At 51.8% G+C, this 12014-nt stretch overlaps 1 protein-coding gene across 3 annotated transcripts in view; it reads left to right on the top strand.

Moving 5' to 3' along the window:
- The window catches only part of adamtsl2 (ADAMTS-like 2), an 11678-nt gene extending 1236 nt beyond the window's left edge, over positions 1–10442 (top strand). The window contains exons 2-19 of one of the 3 annotated variants that reach the window (XM_047015841.1): positions 1661–1763; positions 2125–2267; positions 2440–2515; positions 2838–2940; positions 3043–3188; positions 3397–3520; positions 3722–3802; positions 4243–4418; positions 4547–4862; positions 5816–6158; positions 7432–7535; positions 7777–7903; positions 8258–8471; positions 8597–8752; positions 9093–9263; positions 9541–9717; positions 9962–10106; positions 10244–10442. In XM_047015841.1, coding sequence (XP_046871797.1) covers positions 1662–1763; positions 2125–2267; positions 2440–2515; positions 2838–2940; positions 3043–3188; positions 3397–3520; positions 3722–3802; positions 4243–4418; positions 4547–4862; positions 5816–6158; positions 7432–7535; positions 7777–7903; positions 8258–8471; positions 8597–8752; positions 9093–9263; positions 9541–9717; positions 9962–10106; positions 10244–10365 — 2826 coding nt within the window. In that variant the 5' untranslated portion in view covers position 1661 and the 3' untranslated portion in view covers positions 10366–10442. Of the gene's footprint in view, positions 1–1660; positions 1764–2124; positions 2268–2439; positions 2516–2837; positions 2941–3042; positions 3189–3396; positions 3521–3721; positions 3803–4242; positions 4419–4546; positions 4863–5812; positions 6159–7431; positions 7536–7776; positions 7904–8257; positions 8472–8596; positions 8753–9092; positions 9264–9540; positions 9718–9961; positions 10107–10243 lie in introns of those variants that run through there. The other 2 variants (XM_047015840.1, XM_047015842.1) reach the window with 2 other exon arrangements.
- Positions 10443–12014: the final 1572 nt, after the last annotated feature.

The raw sequence follows: 12014 nt of genomic DNA, 5'->3' as shown, positions 1-12014 counted from the left end.
CTCTCTCTCTCTCTCTCTCTCTCTCTCTCTCTCTCTCTCTCTCTCTCTCTCTCTGTCTGCGCTCCTCGTCTTTGTATACACTATCCAGAGGAGCCAGGAGCGCCGGGGAGCACGAGAGCCCCCATTCATTTTCCACTTCACACGAAGAGAACGTGAGAGGGCTGCTGAGAGGAGAGGAAGGAGGGAAGAGGGAGGGAGGAAGGAGCTCCAGTCTGGTTAAACAGCTCTCCAGAAAAGATGATTCCACCCTCCCTGGCTTCCAGACAGAGACCCCCCTCCCCCCCCCTCCACTAAGCCTCCCCTCCCCAGTGCCCCAGCTTCTCTCTCTCTCCCCCCAGAAACGGGCTCCCAGGGGGACAGCCTGCTGTCTGTCTGCTGTTCTGCCAGCAAAAGAAAAACACTCCCTCTTCCCTGAGTGGAGGTGATGGTGGCAGGGGGGGGGGGGGGCACCCGGGGGGTAGCAGGTGGGGACGGGGTGGGGCCTGAGGGTGGGTTGGGAGTGTGTTTACTCTCCTCCACGGTCATGGGAAGCAGGGCTAGGAAAACGAAGGAGAGGAAGGCCTGTCTCGCCAGCACAGGCGACAGACTGCGTGGTTCTGTTGGAGGGAGAGAGGCTGCGTGAGAGAGATCGAGTGTGTGCGCGGGTGTGTTTGTGGGTGTGTGAGAGAGAAAGAGAGACATTGGGCGCGTGTGACAGAGAGAGAGAGAGAGAGAGAGAGAGAGAGAGAGAGAGAGAGAGAGAGAGAGAGAGAGAGAGAAAGAGAGAAAGGACTAAATGTCTGAGTGTGTGTGTTTGTGTGTGTGTGTCTTTGGCAACTGGACGTGCTCCAGCTGTGACTGGGAGGATAATGAAGGCCAGGTGTTCGTGCGGGTAGTTTTAAGACACCTGTCACCAATGTTTAGTGCCAGAGTTAGCCAGACTGCTCTAAACAAGACTAGACGATCTGTTTGCTTGCTTTAAGCAGCCTACCTGACTGGAGTGAGTGGACTGATGAGAGGAGAAGAGGATGGGAGATACACTGAGTTTAGGGGTGTCTATCCTAGCGTGTCTGTCCCAGTTCTGTCCTAGTGTGTACACAAGTACATACACGCACCTGTGTGTCCAAATGTGTGCAAGTGCCATCAAGTTTCTCTGTCATTGCGTGTGTTTGCGTTTCGACACGGGCGTGCGTGCGCACGGTCACTCGCTGCGCAGCAAGATTCCGCGGGCGAATGCATTCGCACCGACTGCGAGCCACACAAAGACACACCTGTGTGGAAGCCCATAGGAAATGTACCTTAGTCACTCCTACACAGAGGCTTGTTTAACTTTTACATGGGCCGTTCCCGGTCCAAATCCTGCCTCCAACACCTGTGCTCACTCAACAGCCTGTCTGTGACACTTCTCAGTCTGAGGACGGGAGCCAAGACCACAGTGACTGCCAGGACTCTGAAATGTCCAGAGGCGTTGAATCTGAAACCAATGCAAGAAGCAGGTTGACCGCAGACAATGCTAGCATTAGCTAGATTTTTTTTTGCCCTGGCTATTTCAGTCCGATTTCTGAGGCATAAGCACATAATGGTACGCAGGTATGTGGAGTAGGATATACACGACAAACTGTATGCGTTGTATGACAGAGATGGGGTAGGGGATGAAGTTAGTGTGTTTCTTCCGGAACAGGATGAGGTTCTGGACGTGGGAGCAATGCGGTGAGGTCAGTCTGGTGCTGCTGGGATTCCTGACTCTGGTTCTGTCCGTAGGAAACCTGTCTGCCAGGGGGCAGGTACGACATGGAGATGCTGGTGGTCTCTCTCCTTTTTTTCCCTTCCCTGGTTCTTTCTCTCTTGCTTCCCGGCTCTCTTTCTTTCCCTGCCTTTTCCCACAGTCGTTTCTTTCTCTCTCTCTCTCTCTCTCTCTCTCTCTCTCTCTCTCTCTCTCTCTCTCTCTCTCTCTCTCTCTCTCTATTTCGTTTTCTCTCTACTGTTCTCCATGGCACTGTCTTATCCTCTCCCTCCCTTCTCTCTTTCTATCTCTTCCTCTTTCCATCTCTGTACTTGTCTGTTTCATCTCTATTGCTTCTGTTTTAATCTTGACTCACTCAATGACTCACACACGAATGTGTGCCTACGTGTGTGTGTGTCCAGGAGGAGGGTGTGGCCTCGAACAGCCTGGAGGATGACCAGGAGGGGAACACCTACTGGTGGGGGGAGTGGGCCAAATGGACCGCCTGCACGCGCACTTGCGGAGGGGGGGTCATGTCCCAGGAGAGGCACTGTCTCAAACAGAGGTAAGACCCCTGACCAAAAGGGCATCTGTTGACAAGTTTGGTTGGACCCATCACAACAGTGTATCGGTCTCAACCAATCACGACACATGTATGGGTGTCTGCTGATGTAGTTTTGATACATAATCGTATTTTGAGCGGTGGTTTTTGCTAATTGAATGTATTTTATCCAAAGAAAGAAAGCAGCCACTGGTAGGGACAATGTGACCTGCACAGGTATTGCACGGAAATACATCCTCTGTAACACCAAGGTAAGGTCTCTCTCTCTCTTTTTCTTTCTCACTTTCTATCACTCTTTCATAGCTCCCTCTGTCTCCCCTCTTCCTTTCTCTCTCTCCCTTTCTCACTCTTGCTTTCCATCTTACAAAAACAGGCCCAGGCACACACATCCACAGAGGAGTGTCAAATGGGAAATGTTTCACAACAGTTTGACACGGTTACAAAATCCTGCTAGAGACCTCTCCCCTCCCCTCCCCTCCCCTCCCCTCCCCTCCCCTCCCCTCCCCTCCCCTCCCCTCCCCTCCCCTCCCCTCCCCTCCCCTCCCCTCCCCTCCCCTCCCCTCCCCTCCTCAGGACTGCCCTTCATCTGGGAGGAGCTTCAGAGAGGAGCAGTGCTGGTCCTTCAACTCACAGCTCTACAATGGCAGGAACTACCACTGGAAACCCCTGTATCCGGGTAAAACTCATAAAAAAAAACACTCTTTCGTTCCCCTACCGAGCCCCCGTTGGACGATAACTGCCGCGACCTTTGACCCCTGACCTCTGTGTGCGTCCTCAGACGACTACGTTCACATCTCCAGTAACCCCTGCGACCTCCACTGCACCACGGCCGACGGGCAGCGCCAGCTCATGGTGCCGGCGCGCGACGGCACTTCCTGCAAGTACAGCGACTACCGAGGGGTGTGTGTGGACGGCAGGTGTGAGGTGAGCGGGCTGGACTCGCAGCTCCTGCCACAAGGCGAGGGGTGTGCCTCCCTCCATCTCACATGAAGAAACCCCCCCCCCCCCCCCCCCCCCCCCCCATCTGATTCAGATTCACACCTTGCTTCAATGTCTGGCTGTAGCCTTTTTGTTCAGAGGAAGGATGAGGAACTTGGGGTTTACCTGCTGAGCACTTTGTGTTGTTCGACAGCCGATTGGATGCGACGGAGTACTGTTCTCGCCCAACACCCTGGATAAGTGTGGAGTTTGTCAGGGCGACGGGAGCAGCTGCAGCAGGGTCACCGGAAGCTTCCGCCGCGGGGCCACTACTTTGGGTACGAGGGTGAAACTGTTGCAAAATTGCCACAAGAAGAGAATAGATCATTGCTTGTGATGGAACACTAGCCAACACTACCACAGACATCCCACTCATTCATTAAACACGTAAACAAACGGAAAAGAGAATCTGGTGTTTTGTTGTCAGCTGTGACCCGGAACATTGTAACATTTCCTGTTTCCTGTCTCCCGTCTCCAAGGTTACTCCTTTATCACCCAGATCCCTGAGGGCTCCTGGGACATCCAGATCATCGAGAGGAAAAAGTCAGCTGATGTTTTGGGTGGGTACTTCCTGTTTCACTGTCCAATGAGCTAATGTGCTAATGAGCTAATGCTACATGTGGTGCATTTGATCATCGTCACTTCATCAGAGCACCAGTTTAATAAACATAAAACCAAAAGGGTTAAAAGGATTTGCAATAATGTAGAGTAAAGTCAAATACTTCCTCTGTATTTCATGTAAATGTACCCTCATATTTGTTTCCTTTGGTTCTTCTATTCAACTCTTGAACAGACTTTAAATGACATATTTCATCATATGAGCACAAGCCCTGGAGCATCTATGTGGCATCACAAATGTAATGTACCGTAGTTGTGAAAGTGTAAAAAAGGCCCAAAACGACATATTTGAGGAGTTGCTGGTCCTCCTCTCCTCCTTCTATCTCTTTAACGTAAATACAGTGACCTCTGACCTTTGACCTTTGCTGGCCTCTATCCTCAGCTGTGACTGACCAGGCAGGGAACTTCTTCTTCAACGGGGCCTACAAGGTGGACACCCCCCAGAACTTCCATGCAGCGGGAACCATCTTCAAGTATCGCCGGCCCATGGATGTATATGAGACTGGGATTGAATACATTGTGGCCAAGGGCCCCATTGACCAGCCTGTCAATATTCTGGTACTGCAGCCTGGGTGTGGGGTGTGGGCCTGGGTCTTCCTTCTGACACAGGGCGTCTGGCCAAAGTCCCCCACTCCTTCTTCTGACCATTTTCCATCATGTATGCCCCCCCCCCCTCCCCCTCTAAGGTGTGGAACCAGAACGGCCGCATCCCCTACATCACCTACGAGTACACCATTCTCCGGGAGTCGCTGTCGCCCGTCCCCCCGCCCCCCCTCTACACGGGCCAGGACGGCGCCACAGCGGCGGGGGCCTCGGTGGAGGTGGGGGCCATGGTGGTGGCACCCAACGGCAGTGTGGGTGACAAGACCCAGGTGCTGAAGCAGGGGGGCCCCAGCGCTGGCGAGGACGAGGGGCCGAAGGGACAGGAAACCAACGAGGTGTATGTGGAGGCCGCTGCCATCGACTGTCATCAGGACGGACCAACCCCGCCTCAGTACACAGGTAGAGATGACCCCATAACCCTGGCCCTGATCCCGGTCAACCTAACCTTCAGTGTGGTAGTTGGTGGTCTGGATTCCTTTCCATTCTCTCTTCAACAACGATGTATCTCGATGATTTGCCTGTCAAATGCTCGATCCACTGAGCTCTGCCCGCCCACGCCTCACTGTGCACGTGAAACATTCATCAGATCTGATGCCGTATTTGTGAGTAAGACGAGTTTGAGCTTGGTGGAAGGCAGAGGGAGATTATGGTTCGCTGGTCAAATATCAGATGAGATAAAAATGTTTGAGGGGGAAGAGGGATAATGGTGGTGGTGGGGGGAGGTGGGGTTTAAAGAACGACCTCCATTCTGGTCGTTGCGGGTCCTGTATTATTCATGGTCGAATACACAAAGACGGGCGGCAAGGAGAGGAGATGAAAAATGCAGGGATCAGGGGCGTGTTTCCGCCTCTTTATAAAGGTCTGCATCCATAACAGGAGGGTTAATGGCCCCTAACCTGAGCGCTCAGCCTGCCTGGTGGTGCAGACTGGAGAAGGGTGAAGGAGGTATGAGGCCAGCACAGGAGGCCCGGGTGAGGGCTGAGATGGAGGAATACCTGCTTGTGAATCCAGTGTCTACTTTTCTTTTCTAGTTTCTACTTGTATAAACTTCCTGGACTTTTTATAATTAGGCCATTTCCCCCCCCCCCTTCCCCCAACCACCAGACAAACACACACCACGCACACGGACGCACACACTGCACACACAATTAGCATTCAACATTTTCTCCTCCTCTGTGACCAGCAACACTACAATCCTGTAAATCTGAGAATTGGTCTGGGGCCACTTGATATCAGAACAACAAATCCCGATGAAGATGTACATCATACTGTCATAGTCTTCCTCTGAACCCAAAGCTAGATGTGTTCATCAAATAGAGCTTTTCCTCTCTGTCTTAACACCCCTCCAGAAGCCAACAGCAGCCAAACAGGATCTTCCACCCTCCAGGAGGAGGTGCCAGACTCTCAGAACCTCATCTGGAGGGTCCTGCTGGGCGAGCGCATTGGTCCGGACGAGCTGCTCATCAACATTTCCACCAATCAGCTCCTGACGGACGGCGAGGGGGTGTTTCTGTCCGAAGTGGGTCCTCTAGACATGGAGTACGTCAACCTGGAGAGCGGGCGACGCTTCCCCTTCAACAGGACCGTGGGGGAGTTCAGTCTGGGCCGCCGGCGCAACGACACCGGGGACTTTTTCTTCCAGAACAGGACGGTTCTCACGGTCCTGAGGAGTGGGAATCGCACCAACCGAACCAGGTAAGGAAACCTGAGCTCTGAGCTGCGGAAGAGAGAAACCGTGTGGCATTGAAAAGCACGACTAAAGGGGGGGGGGGGGGGTCCCTGGTGTCTCAAAGGTTGAGCGTGTGTAGCACGTACATACATAGGCTGAGGCCTGACTGCAAAGGCCCGGGTTCTCTCCCATACATTTCCTGTCAGTCTTCACTGTCCATCCCAAGAAATGACACTCCTTAAAGGCCTCCTAATTAAGCCGAACACACATACTCTACAAGTGAGTCAACGTAGGATAAGGACCGATATCTTTGGCCCAACGTCTGATCCTGGCACCTTCCCTCTCCATCGCACGCACAACCGATCCAAACGGCCGAGCCTCGCATCTGGTCGGAGCACCGGGGACAGGGTCTCCCCGCCACAGGGCCAAGTACAAGAGAGGGGTTTCAAAGCTGCGACCAGGTGGCATGTCGGGAGAGCTGGATCGTCTGGGACGGAGAGACAGACGGGAGGGGGTGCCCCTGGCCCAGCTCCCTCTGCTCCTGTTGGGGGAATGGAATGTGCTCCGGGCCTGCCGGCCGGCCAGCCTGTCCCCCTCCTCCTCCTCCTGTTTCTCCCTGAGACATCCTAAGAGCTAACCGGCTCAGGAGCAGACAGCCAAAGACCAGACCTGGCCGGGATTGCATTCCATCATATTTATAATTCATGTTGGCTTCCCTGCGCTGTGTCCAAACAGCACTTGGCTAGTTTTTCAGCCAGAGCCCCCATAAAACACATCACATGACACGCCCAGCCTTCTGCCTGTGCAGCCTGAGAAAGGAAAACAGAGAGTGGAGAAGAGAGAGAAAGAGAGAGAGAGAGAGAGAGAGAGAGAGAGAGAGAGAGAGAGAGAGAGAGAGAGAGAGAGAGAGAGAGAGAGAGAGAGGATAGAAGAAAAAAACTTCACTTAGAAACAAATAATTCAGAGTATTTGTGGCGAAAGTGAAAAAATATGACAGGGAAAATCCTGTCAGACTGTACATTCACCTCTGGGGAGAAATGTGCAGGAATTAGTCACAGTTCTGCAGAGAAATGCCGGTAAAGTATAACTCAAAGTGAGTTTCAAATAAACGTTCCAGGCAGTAAGAAAGGCCAGTGTTATGACAAGAATGCACAAGTGACTTTTATGTGAATTCATGAAAAACACAACAGTGTCTGTTCTGATTCAGACGTTGATTCAGCCGGAGATGTGACGCAGGAGTTTCCAGCGTTCGGGGTCACTGGGGTCAGACTGAATGTCGCGTCATGTTCTGTTTGACAGGGGGAATCAGAAGTTCCTGCAGAAGAACTTCAAGCTGAGCGCGGCAGACATGTACCGCTGGAAACTGTCTGCTCAAGAGCCTTGCAGCATGACCTGTTCCATAGGTGACACGCGCACGCAGACACACACACACACACATACCGACACACACACTCCGATGCACACACACACAGACACACACAGGTGAAGCAAAAACATAGAAAAACGCAGACGCACACACATATACATGTACACACACACGCGTACATGCTGTATTGCATCTCTGTGTTTGGGACCATGTCTGGCAGTACTGCTCTGTCTGTATGAGTCTCTCCCTGATTGGCCCACCCTCTTTCTCTCACGCAGGGGTTTCTAAGTCCCTGGCTATGTGTGTACGCTACGATGGTGTGGAGGTAGACGACATGTACTGTGATGCCCTGACCAGACCTGAACCTGTCCATGACTTCTGCATCGGGAGGGAATGCCAGCCCAGGTATGTTGTGCTCCACCCATGGCCAGCTGAGCCCTGCCGCTGGAACACATCAAATCAAACGACCCCGTCTTAGTCAGAGGACCAAAGAAGAATATGAGCTACGCATTAGCTATTACATTGGCTATTGATTACTGTCAGAGAATTCTAAATCGTGTTTCACCTCACATTTCAATCAACCAATGACATGGTATTTCAACTCTAAATGAGCATTTCCATTACAGACAGTATTATTGTGTGTCCATGTTACCATGCATAGCAGTATTTCTACAACCGCCAGCATATGTCCATGTATATTTCCGTGCATAGGGGTATTTCCATGACACTGTATCTGACAGTCGTCCACCCTGTCACCAGGTGGGAGGCCAGCAGCTGGAGTGAGTGCTCCCGGACCTGTGGTGAGGGCTTCCAGTTCAGGCTGGTGCGCTGCTGGAAGATGCTCTCCCCTGGCCTGGACAGCTCTGTGTACAGTGACCTCTGCACGCTGGCTGAACTGGAGCGCCCCCCGGAGCGCAGGCCCTGCAAGAGCCCCACCTGCGGACCACAGTGGGAGGTGGCCGAGTGGACGGAGGTGGGTGGAAGCTCTGCTTTTTGTGTGTGTGTAAAGGTGTGTCTGCGAGTGGGTGCGTGTGTGTGTGTGTTTGCAAGTGTGTGTTCTGGAGGAAGTAACGGTGTTCTCTTTTGCGTCCTGCTCAGTGTCCGGCTAAGTGTGGCCTCAGGGGGGTGGTCGCGCGGGAAGTCAGGTGTTCAGATGACACGAAGCCATGTGACTCCATAACCCGCCCCCCCAACGCCAAAAACTGCACGGGTCCGCCATGTGAACGCCAGTGGACCGTGTCTGAATGGGGACCTGTAAGAAACATAACATAAATATACATATATCATGAAAAATTTTAAATAATGGGACTACCAACGTATGTAATAGCTCCACTGCCTTCCATGACAGACAAATATTATGCATGAAGGAGTTCATCAGCAAATCAAATCAAATGTACTTGTATAGCCCTTTTTACACGCAAGCAAGTCACAGAGGGCTTCACATACGCCCGTAGAACTGCCCCTTAACCATCAAGCATCATCATATATAAATGTATATTTTAGGAAACCATCGTCTAAATTCATGGAACTTTCTTTTGTGTGGGTTTTCATATAGGACATTCAATTCTTCTGACCTTTCACCTCTGTGTTGCAGTGCTCGGGGTCGTGCGGCCAGGGGAAGATGGTTCGCCACGTGTACTGTAAGACCCCAGAGGGACGGGTGGTCCCTGAGTCCCAGTGCTCCCCGGAAAACAAGCCCCTCGCCATCCACCCCTGTGGGGACAAGGACTGTGCCCCCCACTGGCTCAACCAGGACTGGGAGAGGGTGAGAGACAGGACGGCTCCCTGGGAAGGCGGAGGGTGGGGGGGAGGGCTGGTGGCATTTTTTGCTTCTGTAACACAGCAGTTTTCCCTCAATGATCAATTACATTCTATTATATTCTTTCCTCTGATCTCCTCTCCTCTACTCCACTATACTCCGGTCTCAACTATATTTTCAATCCTATCCATGAACTGGAACTAAATTCCAGTTGTTGACAGCGGTAGCACTGTTTCTCAGAAGGTCAAAGGGTTCATTCAGACGGCTGTGGTGTCTCCCACAGTGCAACACCACATGCGGCCGCGGGGTGAAGCAGAGGATCGTGCTGTGCGCCGGCATCTCCGGCGGAAAGTTCAAGACCTTCGACGAGGAGGAGTGCGGTGCCAGTGAAAGACCCGAGGAGGAGAACACCTGTTTCGAGAGGCCGTGTTTCAAGTGGTACACCACACCCTGGTCCGAGGTAAGGCCTGCATCTCCGGCAGACACGCTCCCTTCCTCACCCCGCTACATGCCTCGTCTGAATCACACAGACAATTGTTGTGATACTCCATGGCATCTGGAGAATGTGGCTTGGACATGACAACCAAATAAAGTCATGTTTCACGTATGTATATTTGGACCATGGTTGTGTGCTGAGTCTAAATACCGCCGACGGCGTACGACCGCAACCCTGAGCGCTGCAGCTGCGTTCTGATGTTCCGCAGTGCACCAAAACCTGCGGGGTGGGCGTCAGGATGAGGGACGTGAAGTGCTACGAGGGCCGGGAGATCGTCCGAGGGTGCGATCCCCTCACCAAGCCGGTGGCCAAACAAACCTGCGCCCTGCAGCCCTGTCCCACTGAGCCCCCAGGTGAGCTGGACCAGGCCCTGCCTTGGGCCCTGAACCTTTGGGAACTTTACACATCCTGTTTCATATCCTGAATGCGTCTCAATCCGAATTGTGTTTTTATGGGTTGTCAAACTGTGATTGGTTGGCTTCCTGTCCAGATGAGAGCTGTCAGGACCGTCCCACCACGAACTGCTCCCTGGCCCTGAAGGTGAACCTGTGTAGCCACTGGTACTACAGCAAGGCCTGCTGCTACTCCTGCAGGGCCCAGCGCTCCTCCTAGTCCTGCCTGGGGAGCCCTCTCTCCAGAAGCCCCAGCCCCACAGCCCCAGCCCCAGCCCCACAGCCCCAGCCCCACATCCCCAGCCTCAGACCCACAGCCCCAGCCCCACATCCCCAGCCCCAGCCCCACAGCCCCAGCCCCACACCCCCAGCCTCAGCCCCACAGCCCCAGCCCCACACCCCCAGCCTCAGCCCCACAGCCCCAGCCCCAGCCCCCCAGCCTCAGCCCCACAGCCCCAGCCCCACATCCCAAGCCTCAGCCCCACAGCCCCAGCCCCCCAGCCTCAGCCCCACATCCCCAGCCTCAGCCCCAGAGCCCCAGCCTCAGGCCCACAACCCCAGCCTCAGGCCCAGAGCCAACACATATGCTCTGTTACCTCCCAGTTCATCCTCCTCTCTCTCCGTCTCCCTCTCCACCCTCCAACCCTAGCCACATCCAACCCAGAAACCCCACGGAACATTTTCCCAGTCCAGTCAGTCCCACCCCAGATGGAGTCACATGTCCACACCTGACCTGGGACTGACCAGGGACTGACCAGGGACTGACCAGGGACTGACCTGGGACTGACCAGGGACTGACCAGGGACTGACCTGGGACTGACCAGGGACTGACCTGGGACTGACCTGGGACTGACCAGGGACTGACCTGGGACTGACCAGGGACTGGATGAAATGAGATGAGCACCACCAGTCTGTTTTTATGAAGAGATGAATCTCTTTAGCCAAAGCAACTGAAAGCCTTCTGTACTGTATTGTTTTATACCAAAGTGGGTCGAGAGCCAAGCTGTGGAGAAGGGGTGACAGTATGATATCTCAGAGATCTTCCCTCACAGCAAACATGAACAACATTTTCCACACTGTTGTAAAAAGATCAATTAAATTATTTTTCAAAATGATTATACTGCATGTCTAAACTGTATTTAAGATGATAGTTGATTATAAATATTATTTAATTTCGTTTTTAAATGCAAATATTTTTCGCAACAGGAAAGATATAGTCATAATCTCAAACTCACCGCCATAATATTCTGCATAGACTATTGGCATAAAGACCATTGGACCTTTTTTTTATTGCTGGGCATTTCCTTTCCAGATATAAGTTATTTATTAATCAAAACACCTTTTTCAAAATGCATTTAGCACATTATATGAATTCAGCTATTAATGTATGGTTTGTGTATAACAACAAGACTGGGTTCAAAGACTGGGCAAAGTGATTCCATTTGTGATTATAAGATTTCCTGACACTTGAAGTAGTGGAGATGTATTCATAACATATGTCTCATTAGCTATATATATAGCTTGTGTATTTTATTTGTATAACCGTGTACCTCTTTGTACAAAACAAATATTGATATTTTGTACTGTTGATAAGTGAAAACATCAATGTATTAATTAACTAGTATTTCCATTAAAGTTTGAATAAAATGTAAACAAACTCTCAGTTTGTTGAATTGTTTCTTAGCATTTCAAACTATGATGAGTTTTCATCCAAAACTCCATCAACCTTATGGAGAAAAAAAGTTACATGTGCCTTATTTCTGAAAATCTTAGCCTGAAGCTCATTTTCCTGGCAGACATGAGAAACAACATAGGCATAATTGCATAGACTTTGAAATCAGTTTATTGTTGGGTAACACTGTAATTAAA

The sequence above is a fragment of the Hypomesus transpacificus genome, unplaced genomic scaffold, assembly GCF_021917145.1.
Source record: "Hypomesus transpacificus isolate Combined female unplaced genomic scaffold, fHypTra1 scaffold_31, whole genome shotgun sequence".
Classification (NCBI taxonomy): domain Eukaryota; kingdom Metazoa; phylum Chordata; class Actinopteri; order Osmeriformes; family Osmeridae; genus Hypomesus; species Hypomesus transpacificus.
Note: the sequence above shows the minus strand (reverse complement) of the source record. Positions and strands in the feature narration are given on the sequence as shown.